The sequence below is a fragment of the Orycteropus afer genome, unplaced genomic scaffold (assembly GCF_000298275.1).
Source record: "Orycteropus afer afer isolate SDZICR_OR568_19922 unplaced genomic scaffold, OryAfe1.0 scaffold00107, whole genome shotgun sequence".
In the NCBI taxonomy this organism is placed as follows: domain Eukaryota; kingdom Metazoa; phylum Chordata; class Mammalia; order Tubulidentata; family Orycteropodidae; genus Orycteropus; species Orycteropus afer.
The window spans coordinates 4,060,418-4,077,808 of record NW_006921694.1 but is presented as its reverse complement, the minus strand read 5'-3'; the positions used below and the strand labels follow the sequence as shown (position 1 = coordinate 4,077,808).

At 39.1% G+C, this 17,391-nt stretch overlaps 1 protein-coding gene across 1 annotated transcript in view; it reads left to right on the top strand.

Moving 5' to 3' along the window:
* Window positions 1-11,015, top strand: part of DMGDH (dimethylglycine dehydrogenase) — a 110,526-nt gene extending 99,511 nt beyond the window's left edge. The window contains exons 15-16 of the mRNA XM_007943478.1: window positions 9,377-9,511; window positions 10,959-11,015. Of these exons, the coding sequence (XP_007941669.1) occupies window positions 9,377-9,511; window positions 10,959-11,015 (192 nt within the window). The remainder of the gene's footprint in view (window positions 1-9,376; window positions 9,512-10,958) is intronic.
* Window positions 11,016-17,391: the final 6,376 nt, after the last annotated feature.

The following is a 17,391-nucleotide window of genomic DNA, read 5'->3' as shown; positions in this document are numbered from 1 at the left end:
GATGAGCTCAAGTATAGCAGGGATCATGGAGCTGGCGTGGGATCAGGCAGTGTTTCGTTCTGCTGTGCATGGGGTCGCTATGAGTCAGAAATGACTCGACGGCACCTAACAACAACAACAAGCAGTTTCCCATATTTTAAAGTGCCACATGAAAACACCAAATGGGTGTTTGTTCTTCATTCTAGTCTGTTGTTGTTGTTGTTAGGTGCTGTCAAGTCATCTCTGACTCATAACGACCCTAGGTACAACAGAACAAAACACTGCTCAGTCCTGTGCCAGCCTATAATCCTTGTTAAACCTGAACCTATTGTTGCTGCCACTGTGCCAATCCAGCTTGTTGAGGGCCTTCCCCTTTTTCATTGACCCTCCACTTTATCAGGCATGATATCCTTCTCCAGAGAACGGTCCTTTCTGACAACATGACCAAAGTAGGTGAGACGAAGCTTGGCCTTTCTTGCTTACAAGGAGCATTTCCGGCTGTATTTCTTCACTCTAGTCTAGAGAAATTGAAACTATTTTTCTTCATAGTTGCTAAAGCCACAGTTGATTCCACAGTTTTTCTTTGAATCATTAGATTCAAAACCTTAAAATCAAATGTTCTGTTTAATATTAAATTTAGTAAAAGTCATAAAACACATGTAAGGGGGGCCATTTTAAGTTTTAAAAAATCAGCTTTGGTTCAAATGCTAATTAACCAAATTATTGACCTGGCTTAGGAGTATTTTAAATATTTCCCCGGTTTCTATTTATCCTCTTCTTTCTTCAAGTCATTAGGGTCCCTTTTCTAGTTTGTTGTTGTTTTTGTTGTTGTTGTTGTTAAAGACATTTACTGAAAAAAAACAAAACCAAACTCACAGCCGTTGAGTCTATTCGACTCATATGACGACCCCTCTTTGGGTTTCTGAGGCAGCATCTCTACAGAAGTAGATTGCCCAATCTTCCCTTCTGAGGAATGGCTCATGAGTGTGAACCACCAGCCTGCTGGGTAGCAGTCAAATGCCTTAGGCACTAGAATTCTTAATTACTTCATACTTTTAGTTAGGAAAATGCTAGATGATTTGTTTCTTTTAAATTACTGAGTGCAAAGAATGAAAACTATGTGTATGAAGAGGTGTTCCTTTTCCAGCCAGTAGTGATATCAGACTAAACTTGCTAAACTAATAACATTTTGCTGTCAAGGAGATATTGAAATCATGGTTATGATAAACATATGTGGAATACTAAGAAACTCTGCATAGTGGAAAAGGAGCTGAGTATTGAGAAGCCTAGGTTCAGGGCTCAGCGACAACTCACTTGAGAACTCTGAGCCAAGACCCTTAACTTTGGGGGCCTTATTTTTCTCATATGAAAAATGAGATAGAACTAAGTTTTTTGCTTGCTTAAAAATTTCTGTGATTCTAATTATATGAATATGAAATAAATAGTGGCATAGTTTGTCTTTGTGGTGAATCAGTCAACCCATCCCCAAAAGGAACAGATCCGGAACATGGTTTTATCAGTTGGACTGGGAGACTAGGACCCATGTGCTTGTTATGGATGAAGAAAATGGAGATTTACATAAAGAGTATGTTACTAATGGTGATATGCTTTACAAAGGGATTCCTGCCAAGACTGTTCTTAAATGATGGTCCCTGAGCCCATTTTAAATGAGAAACTTCTTAGGAAAGTGGCAGAAGCCTGTCACCTGAGTTCTCATCCCCACTCTTTCATTAACAGTGGCTAGAGATCAGAGACCACTCCTCGGAAGCAAGGTTGGGCAATCTACTTCCGTAGTGATACTGCCTTGGCAACCCAAGGAGAGGTCACTATGAGTCGGGGCTGACTCGACGGCACACAACAACAACAGTGATCAGAGGAGGACCTCTGGTAGTGTGGTGCCTAAGGCACTTGACTGCTAACCAGAAGGCTATCGGTTCAAACCCACCAGCCACTCCTCGGAAGGAAGCTTGGGAAATCTACTTCCATAGTGATACTGCCTCAGAAACCCAAGGAGGGGTCACTATGAATTGGGTCTGACTTGATGGCATATAACAACAGCAGCAACAACAACAGTGATCACAGGGTGTTTGCTACTGTCTCCTTGAATGTGAAACACAGGAGAATGATTCTATGACAAGTGGTGCACCTGGTTTCTACAGGAGGCTTCATAGGACAAAGGATGTCACACTGATTCTGTTATGCCTTTGAAACTTTGATATCACGTGAAAAGGGTTTTGGCCAAAAAAACAAGTCAAACTGTTTACTTTCTTAATGGTTTTGACTCCACATGAGTGGAAGAGAGAAAGCCCAGCATATGATTTTGTAATCTTTCCTCTGGTCTATTATAGCCCATTTCTCTGGCTCTGTATCAAAATAAATTTGAGTTTTACCACACATCTGAGAACTCTCTATTGCCCTCAGAATCATGACCAAACCAGGGCTTCGAACAGGTTATTCTTGGTTTAGTCATGGCCGATGAAGCAAAACTGGGACAGATTGGAAATTTGCAAAATGTAGGTTCCTGGAATGATAACCAGAATGGGGAAAATAGTGGGTTGATGCTCTGCTAGAGACTTAATCGCCCTCTTAGAAAACAAGAGCAACATGAGCATTGCATAGCAACCAAATAATTTGTCTGGCAGAGTTGGAAACAGTGGCACCCTACTTAAAGATGGTGGCCGGCCATGCAGCTTTGAATGTGTGTCACGCTCCATTGTTCTGGCAATAATGCAATCTCCCACATCAGGGTCCTGAAAGGGCTCACTGCCTCTCTTCCAAGTTTCCCATTCCAGGGCTTTACCCTGTAATTTTTTCCCTTCCAGTGAGTGTTCCAGAAACCCACATTTTGCAAATTCCAGCCTGTCCTAGTTTCACTTCCTCAGCCATGACTGAAACGATTCTAACTAGTTTGAAGCCCTGGATCAAACAGTACTGATTTAATTTATTTACATGTGCCTGTAATAAGTAAGGAGCTCTGGTGGTGTAGTGGGTAAGGCATTTGGCTGCTAACCAGAAGGCTGGTGATTCAAACCCACCAGCTTCTCCGCCAGAGGAAGATGAGGTACTCTGCTTCCGTAAAGATTTACAGCCTTGGAAACCCTATGGGGCAGTTCTACTCTGTACTACAGGGTCACTATGAGTCAGAATAGACTCAAAGGCAGTTGATTTTTCATTTTGGTTTTAATTACTTTTAAAAATTAATAAAAGCTATAAGCCAAGACTATTTTAAGCTATAATCTCAGTGCCTCAGGAATTTATGTTTATAAGCAATTAACAGCTATTTATACAGTTAATTTGTCAATGACTCATTAAAGGAATATATTTCTGTTTTTGGGTCATCATAAAGGTAACAATTTTAATTACAGCATTAACCTGCAGACACACTTCTCTCATTTATGATTAATAACTATAGAGTAGAGTAAAATCTACAACCATGGGAGAAAAGCCAAATAAGATGAGAATGGAGTACCATTACCCATTTTAATTCCTCCCAAGTCAGTCACACAGTTAATTTAAGAAGGAAGAATTATCTCAAGGTTCAGGTGCCATTTCTTATTTGTGCTTTAAATGTGTGTTTCTTACTTTTAGTTGAAGGTTTGTTAATACTCTTCTTGTTTATTAGAGTATTGTTTTCCTTGATGTCTGAGGATGATCTTGCTGACAAGATCATTTCCAGAATCAGGGGTATACAGATATAGATGTCAAATTTCATTACTGTTAACCTTCAGGGTGTTTTTTAATTCTTTCACGTAGTACAAATATATTTTCTATGTAATGAATGTCATTCAAAACAGGTTCAGGCCATCTAGAAGTAATTTAACAGGAACATTCTTTATTCAGAGTATTTACATCAGCTATGCCTTCTGATGATAGACTCTAAGAACAATCATTTAAAAAAATATATGGATGAAATAAAAAGCTACTGATATAAGATATGTCAAGGAGCTCTGGTAGCATAGTGCCTAAGGCACTTGACTACTAACCAGAAGGCTGGTGGTTCAAACCCACCAGCCACTCCTCAGAAGGAAGGTTGGGCAATCTACTTCTGTAGTGATACTGCCTCAGAAACCCAAGGAGGGGTCACTATGAGTTGGGTCCAACTCAATGACAAATAACAACAACAACAACAAGGCAGGGGGTAATGTGCCCATGACCATGTATAGAGTTAGCAGACAGTGTTTCTACATGTGTATTTGTATGCACTGTAAGAATGTCCATATGTTAAAGCTGACATGGGACAAGGTTGTGGTGGCTTCTTGGCCACAGCCAGCTATCCTGAGGGAGCAAGTAGTTAGACCTGTGAGCTCAGGGCCATAGTTACAGAGGGCATAAGCTCAATTGACATAACATACTACACAAAAAACATTCTCCTATAGCCTACATCTGTGAGTAGCAACTGGGTTCTTAAAAGCTTGCAAGTGGGCATCTATGTGCAATGATACGTCTCTCCTCATCCAGAGCAAAGAATAATGAAGGAAACCAAAGATGCATGGAAACAATTAGTCCAAGGTACTGGTAGACTTGGTGATCCTCAGTCTATATACCCATTAGACCAGAAGAATTAGATGGTGCCCTGTTACCACTGTCAACCACTCAGAGAGGGATCAGTACAGGAGATCCTGGATGGAGTGGGAAAACAATCTGGAACAAAACTCAAAATCATAAAAAAAAAAAAAAAAAACACCTTTGCTGTCCTGATAGAACCTGATGAGACTCCTGAGACAATGGCCCCTATCCACCCACTCCTGTGGCTTCCAGCCAAACAGTAGACAAGCCTATGGGGTGAACATATACATCATGTAGATATGTTACTCGAAGCGATCAATCATGGGAGAACAGAAGGGAAGTGTTTGCACAAGGAGACAGCTTGGAGGTTGGGAGTGCATTGGAGGTAAGGACACAAGGAAGAGGTAACTATGGGGAGGAAGTGGGAAGAGAGCTATTACATTGTGGGCAGTTGCAGTCAATGTCGTGAGACAAAAAGTGTATGAATTGCTGTATGGAAAATGAATTTGTTCTGTAAACTTTCACTCAAATCACAATAAAAAAATTTTTTAAAATCTTTCTTTCATAGGGTTGTCATGAGATTAGAGGAGCTCATGAGAATAAAGCCCTCAGCATAGTGTCTGGTTCATAGCAAGTGCTTAATAAATTGTGAATGTTATTTACTAATATTATTTATTATTTTTATTGAATGCAAACATTAGATTTTCTTTCTTTGGAGTACTTTTTTTTCTTCTAAAGAAAGTTTTCTGTTTTTTTTTCACCCCTTGTTTCTGTTTTTCTCATGATTATTAGATATTTTATATTTCAACTTAGCCCTTAGTAAAATGTGAATTTGGCAAAGGCAGAGTTAAGCTCCCCTTCCAGTACATTTCATCCCCTTCCTGGCACCCACCCCAGTAGTCCTCATCCAGCACCAATAGAGGGCCCCATTTCTGAGAACTTTGGTCATGGCCAGCTTTCACCTTGACCCTTCCCACGGTGTACTAGATACTGACTTAAGTGGCTAGGTTAAGTAAGCTCAAAGTAGAGGAAAAGATCAAGGCTAGATCTCCTGAGATCTTGGTTTTTAACCAGCTTGCTGATTGCCTTTGGATAAGTTAGTGTACTTCTTTTAGTTCCAAATCCACCATCTGTGGGTTTTTGTGAGGATCAAATTATAATGTAAGTGCAAGTACTTTTGGAAAAGACCAAGCAGACAGTAATTATTATGCACACATGCTCATCTTTCAAAACTCAACTCAAGCTACTTCCTCTATAAAATTGTTGCTGACAGAAGCCCTGTCTCCTACCCCAGGTAGTAGAACTGACCACACTCTTCCTTGGGCCCCCACTGTACATACCTCTATCAGGGTATCTGTTTGTTTACATTTCTGCATCCACGCATTGTACTTCTTTTATGTTTACAAAATATTTGTGATTTCTGTACTCTCATAGAACAAACAAAACCAGTCATGAGCCATGTTTCAAAATGTGTACAGCTGATTTCATGTGGTATCTTGTATCACATCCTACCATATTTCCAATAATCTCAAATTATTCTCTTTTCTGCTAACATGTTAGAGCATTGAGGAGATGTAATAATTTCAGGATGGGGCATTTTGTAATGTGGCCTGAAACTATAACACCATGTCCTACTTAGCTCTGAAAAACTTTTGTGCCTAACACAGTATCTGAGACACAGCAGATGCATAACAACTGTTGAATAAATAATTCAAAGAAACTTCTTTTACAGAAATTCAGGAAGATGTGTAACCTTCAATATCTAAATGAATCTCTAATATTAAAGTTTCAGATTCCATAATGGAAGGTGAGAAAACCATTTAGGATCACCTGACACTACAGTGAGCTCTGGTGGTGCAGTGATTAAAGCATTTGGCTGCTGACCAAAAATATTGACAGTTCAAACCTACCAGCTGTTCTGCAGGAGAAAGATGAGGCAGTCTGCTTCCATAAAGATTTACAGTCTTGAAAACCCCAAGGAGCAGTTGTACTCCATCCTGTAGGGTCACTGTGAATCAGGATCCAACTCCATAGCAGAGTGTTGGTTTGACACTCTTCACATCACATTGTACAGTGAATTGCCCATTCATTTTTGTTCGGTAGTCAGAAGTGCTTTTCTACCCATTAAGATGTTACATTTTTTTCAGTGTAATTATTGACTCTTTCTATATAGACAACAATTCTAAAAATCACTTCTAGTCATGATTTATCCAAAGTAACAAGTCTTCTTTTGTTATAGAGTTGTTCTTTTGTGTTTTTTTTTTTGTTGTTGTTGTTGTTGTTTGTTTGTTTGATTTGGATAGATATACATGTTTTAATTCTAATGAACTTAGGTTTGTTTTGTCATCACAATTTTTTGCCCATAAGGACTTAAAGCAAATCAAGCTCTTTCTGAATGGTTATTCTCTCTTTCCCTTTCTCTTTTTCAGAAGTTCTGCCTTAAATAAGTAGGGTCAGTTTTTCATTTTGTTGTCATAATAAACTTTATAGGTATACTTGGTCATCTTCATTTAGATCACACAGAGGAAGAAGAAAGAATTAGAATTTCATTTTGTACATTACTTTAACAGTGTCTAATGGAAAAACTGTCTGTAGTTTCCTGTACAGTCAGCAATTCAGAGTTGAAAGATCCATAGGAACCATCTTGAAGTATGGTCTCATCCTAGTTCTGAACCAGAAAGGAGTGAACTGGGGGTCTGAAAGCCTGAGGAACCCTGCCTGCTGCTTCACTGGAATTTTAAAAGGGGGGATTTATTGCACTCAATCCTAAATGTTTTATATGCAGAAAGAGCTATATAAACACTAACTATTGGTGATGGTGGACATCTCTGGCATAAAATATTATTTCCTTTTCTTTTATGCCTAAGGAAAGAATTAAAGTTTGTGGTTGTCCTACGTACCTCTGAATACTTTTATGCCTAACACAGTATCTGAAACACAGATACTTTCTTTCAGAAAGTAGTTTGTGTATGAGAACAGTGTCAAGTATCTTGTTTTTTACATCTCTGATTAAGGAGACTGGTAGTACAAGGGTTAAGTGCTTGCCTGCTAGCCAAAATGTAGTTAAAATCCTAGCAACTCCATGGGACAAAAAGCTAGTGATTTGTTTCCATAAAGATTGTTGTTGTTGTTGTTATGTGCCATTGGGTCAGATCTGACTCATAGCGACCCCTCCTTGGGTTTCTGAGGCAGTATCACTACAGAAGTAAATTGCCCAAGCTTCCTTCCGAGGAGTGGCTGGTGGTGGGTTTGAACCGCCAGGCTTCTGGTTAGCAGTCAAGTGCCTTAGGCACTGTGCTACCAGACTCCTTCCATAAAGATTACAACCTAGAAAAACTTTGGGGGCAATTCTGCTTTGTTACATGGGGTCACCATGAGTTGAAACCATCTTAATGGCATCTAAAAACACAACGATCTCTGATTAAATCTTATTCACCAGAGAAATGATTCATGTATCACACCCTCTTTTACCCCCCATAAAATAAGAGATGCTTGTTTGTGCACATTTATCTAGAAGACTTACCCTAAAGTCCCACTGAGACGTCAGCCTTTCCTCCTGTGCTCATTGCTCTTGTTGTTGTTGTTATGTGCCGTTGAGTAATCCCTGACTCATAGTGACCTCTCCTTGGGTTTCTGAGGTGGTATCACTATGCAAGTAGATTGCCCAAACTTCCTTCAGAGGAGTGGCTGGTGGGTTTGAACCACTAGGCTTCTGATTAGCAGTCAAGTTCCTTAGGCACTACGCTACCATTGCTCTTAGCCTCTCCCTATTTAATCACACTGATAAAGTTTCCTTTGGAATTCTTGTTGGGTAGGGTTTCACTTCTCTTATTAACTGATGGGGAGCTCTGGTGGCATAGTGCCTAAGGCATTTGACTGCTAACCAGAAGGCTGGTGGTTCAAATCCACCAGCCACTCTTTGGAAGGAAGGTTGGGGAATCTACTTCCATACTGATACTGCCTTGGAAACCCAAGGAGGGGTCACTATGAGTCAGATCTGACTTGACGGCAGTGAGTTTGGTTTTATTAACTGAAGAGTCATTTCATTGTCCACTTGTATATATATTCAGTTATAAAGTGTGTTACTAATAAATGTTAAAGTCTTGAATTTTGCTTGATTCTTTTTTATTGCATAAGAATGGATTCAAGGTTATTCCTATAACAGTATTACTCTCTCTCACTTGCACTGCATTGGGAATAACTTTGTGTGTGCCCATGGGAGTATATTAGGAATAGGAATGTCATCTGTTATGTGTTTCATGAAAGAAGAAAAACAATGGTTGAAAACCGCAGTGTTAGTGAATAAGCTCTTTAATCAAAATATCTTTGAGTCAGTTTGTAACCCCCACAGGGCCTAGCATTATGTTTCATAGTAAAGGCTCAATGTTTCCTAAGTGAGCTAACAAATGTGACCCAATAACTATTGTTAATATATTTCAGGGATCATTATTCTAACTAAGGGGGCAAAAAATGAAAGTATAGCATTTCAAAAAAGTGAATCTCCTCCTTGTAAAAGGTTTACTATAGGTAGAAATTGAGTTGCACTTTGGCCACTGACAGCCAGTACCAATGTCTAAAACCACTGGATGTGAGGGTCACTTTCATAAATCACCATTGCAGTATAACCCATATGTTTTTCTGCATAGGTGGTTCTGATAAAATTGTCATCACAAGTTATTACCCTTAAATCTAACATACTCTGAAGGAATAGGTGGCTGATCCTGTCATTTGAGGACTAAGAAATATTTGTCTAGACATTTGATCCAATCTGTATTTTTATTTAATGTGTAATTGGCGAGAAAATAGCAAAGACAAATTTAAATGCTTGCATCTCTAACCTTGTCACAGTGTCTGAGCATTCATTCATCATCATTATCTTGGATTCCTGCAGCCAGCAGACTTCATAGGAAAGCAAGCACTGAAACAGATTAAAGCCAAGGGGCTGAAACGGAGATTGGTCTGCCTCACCTTGGCAACGGATGATGTTGATCCAGAGGGAAATGAAAGCATCTGGTACAATGGCAAGGTGAGTGCTGTGGTCCTCATTGCCAGGGGCCTTAGCAGCTTTTCTGCAACAGAAAGTCTCCTGTTTTGTTTATCCTTAGTGTTTTTTTTTGTTGTTGTTTATTTATTGGATGATACAATTATGATTTTTGATCTGACATTCAAGAAACAGAAAGTAGTGAACTGAAAGGAAAATGAAATCCTGCTCATTTTGGAAAATTCTGTATGCTTTGGTTAAAGAAAACAAACCACGGAACTTAAAATACACGGGGCAATGAGGGAGGTACGATTTAAAGGGTGAGATGACCTGTTTGCTCACTATACCTATATCTTTGAATGCAAGAGATGGATTTCATAAGGAATTTGGCATTCTCATTTAGATTCTCAGAGATCTTTAAGAAGGAGGCAGTACTTAATTTAGCATGTTAGAAAAAAAAATCCAAATTAAAACATTTATGACAATAGATGGTAGAACCTTAGAAAGTCAAACGAAACATAGAAATCATTTGGTTCTTCAGGGAAGCAAAGTTATCTTATTTTCATTATGGAATGTTACACTTCATTCTATTTGTATTTGAGGAAATAAAGATTAGCAGATTACTTACTGATATAACTTCTTTCCCTTGACTTTTCAAGACTATTTATAAAACTCAATTTGTTTGACCATTTTGATGAGTTCTGGTTGGTGTTACCAGGTAGATGTGGGACACTCAACTCAGACCATGGGGAGGGTGCAGGGCGGGGCCCAACCATGGGATCATCCTTCCATCAAGACCCATCTGAACAGTGGTTCTATGTTGAATAGGTTCAGCTTGGTCAATTCTCAGGGATCACAGGTTCTATGCCTGGATATTTCCTCATGCACTGCAGCCCAGTTGACTTCTGTTTCTATCCTCCCATGTCTTCAAGGACAAATGATGGTTTGCCACTGAGTCAATTTTGACTCATGGTGACCCTACACGACTTAGTAGAACTGCCCCATGGGATTTTTCTAGACTGTAATCTTTATGGGAGCAGATCACCAGGTCTTTCTCTCATAAAGTAGCTAGGTGAGTTTGAACCACCAACCTTTTGGTCAGCAGTTGAGCCCTTAACCTTTGTGCCACCAGAAGTCCCTGAAAGAGCCCCAGAGGTGTCAAACCACAGCCTTTGGATTACCAAAGAAATGGCAATTTGGGCTGAGAAGTAGTAGCTTGACACAGAACTAACATCTACTGAATTCCTACTATGTGCCTGATAGTTTTCAGATGCTCTCTCATTTAATTTGATAACACCCTGCCAGATAGGTATGATCCCCATTTTAAAGGTGAGGTTTTGGAGCTCACAGAGGTTAAGGAATGTGCCTGAAGTTTCACAGCTAAGGATTGATAAACTGATTTCCAACCCATGTATAGGTGGACTTTGCATTTTTGCTCTTTCTTCTAAGCTATATTGACTACTCCAGTCTGCTTTTTCCTCTCCCTCTGCAGATGCCCACTGTGTTCTTTTTAGAACTTACTATATACCCATGGTTCTTGTACATCTGAATAGCAGGTGGATAGTCTCAGACACTGTGAAGCCAATAGACCTCTCTTAGATCTCATACTCCTTCACTGTTCTGCAACACTTGGCAGGCTAACCTCCACTTCCTTCTCATATGCCGTACCTTTCATTGTGCTGAGTTTGTTCTTCTGTTTTAACTGTTTCTACTCTTATCTTAGTGTCCTCCTTCCTCTTTCTGCTATTTCTGGTTCAGCTCTCTTCTTTTTCTCTTGTGAAAGCATGCACACCAAAATATCTACCAACACAACTTTCACATTCACAGCTCAAAGAAGTTCTCACCAGTGCCTAAGGCATCTGACTGCTAACCAGAAGGTTGGTAGTTCAAACCCATCAACTGCTCCACAGAAGGAAGATGAGACAATCTGCTTCTGTAAAGATTTACTGCTTTGGAAACCCAAAGGGGGTCGCTATGAGTCAGAATCAACTCGATGGCAATGAGTTTGGTTTTTTGGTTTTTGACAATCATTACATTTTTCTTGTTGTACCACAATTATGACTACCCTCAAGAAAACATTCCACTATCATTAGCATAAATTCAGTACCCCCCCCCACACACACACACAGTACCCCTCTCTCCCACCCCTGATAACCATTAATAATCTTTGGTATGTATATATTGCTTATTTCATATAAAACCTAAACCAAACCCACTGCCATGGAGTTGGTTCCATCTCATAGCAACCCTATAGAACAGAGTAGAACTGCCCCATAGGGTTTCCAAGGCTCAAAGCAGATTACCTCATTTTTTTCCCATGGAGTGGTTGGTGGACTTGAACCAATCTTTTGATTAGCAGCCCAATGCTTTAACCACAGAGCCACCAGAGCTCCTTATAAGTGAGATTATATAGTATTTGGCCTTTTGCAACTGACTTATTTTGCTCAGCATTATGTGTTCAGGGTTCATCCATGTTGTAGCATGCATCAGAATTTCATTTCTCTTTATGGCTGCATAATATTCCATTACTATTCCTCAGAAGGAAGGTTGGGCAATCTACTTCTGTAGTGATACCACCTTGGAAACCTAAGGAGGGTTCACTATGAGTCAGCTCCAACTCCACGGCAGTGGGTTTGGTTTGGGATCTTTTCCTTGTCTTACATTTTCACTCTATTCACTCAACTTTTTCAGCACTCAGTCCATGATCACTCCTCCACCAGCATTCTGTTTTATTGACCATGAGATGGTAGATACATGATGCTACAATATTCTGTATGAACCTCACATCATAATGATCAACTGACAGATCTTCACCCATGTTAAATATGTTAATATTTAAAGTTAAGAAACCTGGAAACCCAAGTTCCACTTTTCAATTTTATTTCTTTGCCATATAAGTGCAATGAATGTGCAGGCTCTGGTCTTCATCTTTCCTACCACTTGACAATTGTTTATAGAGCTGCTAATCCTATTGTAGGTTTCTTTATTAAGAGTTTTTCTCTTGCATTTCCTGACGCAAGCTCTCTGCTTTTTGATGCTTAGTTGGGTCATCATTTTATTGATGTGGTTGACCCTCTTTGATCCTTTTTATAATCTATAATGATATGAAATATTTCATGCTTTTTATTTCCTGACTTGTATTGTTTTGGGTATTTGTTGTTCTATTCTTGCAGATCTTTCCAGTGCTAGAAACAGAGCACAAACTTATTCACTTATTCAGCACATTTTTATTGCGTATCTATTCTGTGCCAGCAATATTCTAGGAACTGAGAATGCAGCCATGAACGAAACAGATAAGAATCTCTGCCCTTGTGGAGCTTACATTCCAGGGGAGGGGAAAATAAGCAATAAACAAAATAAATGAAATGTTTGGCATGTCAGATGGTGATGAGTCTTCTGGAGAAAAATAAAATCTGATAAGGGGATGAGCAGTGCTGGAGGGAAGGAGCTCTGGTGGTGTAGTGCCTAAGGCATTTAACCACTAACCAGAAGGTTGGTGGTTCAAACGTACTAACTATTTTGTGGAAGGAGGATGGAGCAATCTACTTCTGAAAAGATTTACCACCTCAGAAACCCAGTGGAGATTGTTATGAGTTGGAACCGACTCAATGGTAGTGAATTTGGTTTGTTTTTTTTGAGTGCTGGAGGGAAGGATGATAATATTATTTAAGGGTTAGTTTGTAAAAAATCAAGGCATAGGGGTAGGTATGACAAGGTTTTATTATTATTATTATTATATTAAGTGGTATAGTTATAAAATAAGCTTTGGTGGAAAGGAAAGTTTGAAGAAGTTTGTGGAGAAGGAAGTTTAGAGATAGTGATGGTTAAGGTTGTGTGTCAACCTGGTGGGCCATGATTCTCAGTGGTCTGGCACTTATAGTTTGGCAGTTATGTAATGATGTAATCATCCCCTATTCCGATATAATCTAATCAACTCCATGATTAGATCTGACATTATATAATCATCTCTATGATGAGATCTGCTATGAGCCACCAGAGGGAGTTTCCTTTGGGGTGTGCCCTGCACCCAATATATGTAGACATCTTGTCAAGGCTCTCTGGCTTTTTGATCAATCTGGATCCTGCATCTGGCTCGTCATCATCTGACCTCCGGTTCTTTGGATTTGAGCCAGCAGCCTGCCTTATTGCCTGCCAACCTTGGGTTTCCTTAGCCTCCACAGCCTATGAGCCAGCAGCCTGCCATCCTGCCTTTCGATCTTGGATTCATCTGCCTCCACAGCAGCAGCCTGCCATCTGACCTGCCTATCTTAAATTCATCAGCTCATGCAGCTATGTGAGTTAGAAGAAGGCTCCAACCTAATGTCTGACCCATGGACTTAGAACTTGTCAGCCTCTACAATTGTGTGAGCCATTTCCTTGAGATAAATACACACACACACACACATATGTATAAGTATACATATATGTGTATGTGTGTATGTATGTGTATATATATATATATATATATATATATATATATATATATACACGCACGCACGCTCGTGTGTGTGTGTGTGTATGTATGCTTAAGCTTCACTGGTTTTGCTTCTCTAGAGAACACAGCCCAAGACAGAGATTTTAGAATATTTTCTTTTTAATTATTGATGAACTAGAGCACATATAGATAGATGGCTGAAGAAGCACAAAATATCATCCAACTGAAATTTTGTTACTTCTTTCAGAGGCCATTTAGCATGTTATCTTCTTTAAGTCAATTAGAGATTTTTCTGATTCTCATAGTTTAAGAGAAAAATGAGTAAAGGCTAAAAGTAAATAGGTATTATTTACATTGGTGAAAAGAAGAGAAACATCTGACTTAAAGAATGTGAGGGTCTATTAGGCAGAGAGTGGGAACACATTGTTCTTACAATTGGCTGAACATGGAAGAATTTAAGGTAGAACAATTTAAAATTTATGCTAGAGGAAACCTCTCCCTGGAGATTTAGTAATAAGATAAAAGGATAAGCCAGACTTCTCAGATACCCTGGGCTTCTAACCCTGAGATCAGAGAGATGTTAAACAAGAAATGACAGTAAATACCAGCAGAAAGCAAAACATTCAATAAATAGTTTTAAATCAGCACTCACAAAATAAATGCTTATTTCTTTAGGTTATTAATTCAGAAATGACTACAAAATGGATCACTGCTGGGACTTGAGGAGGGTGGGAAGAGCTGAGGAAATGGTGCATGCAAATCTCTGAAGAGTAATTGTAGGCTTTTGACCTAGTGAGTCAGGGTATTGGACCAAGAGATTGCTGAAACCTCTTCCTGTTTTCTTAAGATGCTCAGGCAAATATGCTTAATTCTCCCTCCAAACACATATCTCTGCCTTACAGACTCAGAAGTGAAACCAAGGTTACCAGGAAAGTCTTTCAAAAAGCATTGGTTAAAACTCCAACCTGCCTGACCCAAATTCCTGCCTTCTATTGCTTAACTGTGGCCTAAAGGAGAAAAGCAATTTACAAGCAGACCATGTATGTATCTCAGCAGGACCTTGGCAGTTAATGATCTGCCACACAGAGGCTTTTACTAATAAATGCATTTAAGTACTTTTTTTTTTTTTTTTAATTAACCAGTTCTTACCATAATAAGTCCAGAAGTCATATTAAGAACTTCTGATTCACGGTTTCAAAGAAATAATTAAAAATTGAAGGCTACACCCGAAGGAAGGTTGGGCAATCTACTTCCCTAATGATACTGCCTTGGAATCCCAAGGAGGGGTCACTATGAGTTGGGTCCGACTTGACAGCAGTGAGTTTGGTTTGGTTATTTTTTTGGACGCTACACAGTTAGGAGTCTGTATTTGATGTCATAAATATGTTAGCATCTATCTTAGTTTGCTAGGGCTGCCATAACAAAATATACCACAAGTGGGTGACTTTAAAGAACAGAAATTTATCTTCTTACACTGTTGGAGGCCAGAAGTCCAAATCGGGATATGGACTCTAGGAAGGGTCCTTCCTTGTTGGTAGCCCTGGGTGTCCCTTGGTGTCTGTCTTTCCCTCAGGCAAGATGATATTGTTTTGTGTCTCTGTGTGTATCTATCTATTCCTATTCTTTTTTAATTTGTAAGACAACACTTAGAAGTTGACACTACTCTGGTATGGCTTCTTTAGCATATCAAAGAAAACCTCTATTTCCAAGCAAGTTCATATTTACAAGTGCTAAGACTTCAGTATAATTTTTTGTTTTGTTTTGTTTTTTGAATGTCTACAAAAATTTTTTATTTCATCCTCATTTTTTTAAAAGCATTTTATTGAAATATAATTTATGTACAAGGAAATACACAAAACTAAAGTGACATGGCTCAATGCATTTTTTTTTTTTTTTTTTTTGGCAGTATTCCCTCCCCTCCCCTCCCAACCCTGGCAACCAACAAAGAAAGTTTCCTTCCATATATAAACCTTTCCTTGACCCTCCACAACAACAAACTAATACTTTATTTGTTCTTCTGTGATTGACTTATTTCACTCAGCATAATGTCCTCCAAGTTCATCCATATTATGCGGTGTTTTGCAGACTCAACATTATTCTTAAGTGCTGCATGTTGTTGTTGTTGTTATGTGCCGTCGAGTCAGACCTGACTCATAGCAACCCCTCCTTGGGTTTCCGAGGCAGTATCACTACTGAAGTAGATTGTCCCATCTTCCTTCCGAGGAGTGACTGGTAGGTTTGAACCGCCAGCCTTCTGGTTAGCAGTCAGGTGCCTTAGGCACTATGCTACCAGAGCTCCTAAGCATTCCATTATGTGTATGTACCATAGTTTGGTCATCCACTCTTCCGCTGATGGGCATGTAGGTTATTTCCATCTTTTTGCTATTGTAAGTAGTGCTATGATGAACTTGAGTGTGCATTTATCTGTTGCTATCCTGGCTCTCACCTGTCTAGGATATATACCTAGTAATGAGATTGCTGGCTCAAATGGTATCTCCAATTCCAGCTTTCTAAGGAATCTCCATATTGCTTTCCACAGTGGTTGTATCACTTCACAGTCCCACCAGCAGTGTATGAGAGTCCCAATCTCTCCACATACCCACCAGAATTTGCTATCTTCTGTCTCTCTGAACCTTGCCATCAATGCTGGGGTGAGACGATATCTCATTGTTATTTTGATTTGCATCTCTCTCATGGCCAATGATCATGAGCATCTCTTCATGTGTTAGCTGGCCATCTGAATATCCTTCTTGGTGAAGGGTCTATTCATGTCTTCTGCCCATTTTTCAATTGGATTGTTAATTCTTTTGGTGTTGAGGCATTGGAGTTTTCTATAAATCTTAGAGATAAGTTCCTTGCCAGATATGTAATTATCAGTAAATATGAATTTGTTGCTGTCATTTTTGTTATGTTCTCTTTCATGGTGTTAATTTCTTTGTTCCATATAATTTTGTATGCTGAGCTTGTTTTGCTTATGAATTGTGTTATCACTTCCTTCATTGCTATTGTTTTAGTATTTGCTAAATATTTATGAGGGTCGTCTTCTTTATTTTGATGTGAAGGTTTATCATTTTTCTTTGAGGTTACCCTGTGATTTATAGTTTCTTCCCAAGTTTAGAACAGTCTGATCTATCTTGTAGTTGTCTTGACTTCCCTACCATTTAGAAGTTCTGTAACAAACAGATTTTTCCCTTTTTTTGGTTTGTAGTTGTCTCATTTGTCAATTGATGTGTCTGGTTCCCTGTTTTACAATCTTGTAGGCTTATTTACTTTGGATACTTCCAAAGCTGGGTTGGTTTCTGGGTTAAATCATCATGTGTGTTAAAGGTCAGTTGTTGTTGGCTGTTGTTGCTCTCTGTCCAAAGGGCTCCCTTTAGCATCTCTTGTATGGTTGGTCTGATTTTAACAAATTCCCTTAATTTCTGCTTATCTGGAAATGTCCTAATTTCACCATCATATTTGAGGGACAATTTTGGTGGGTACATAATTC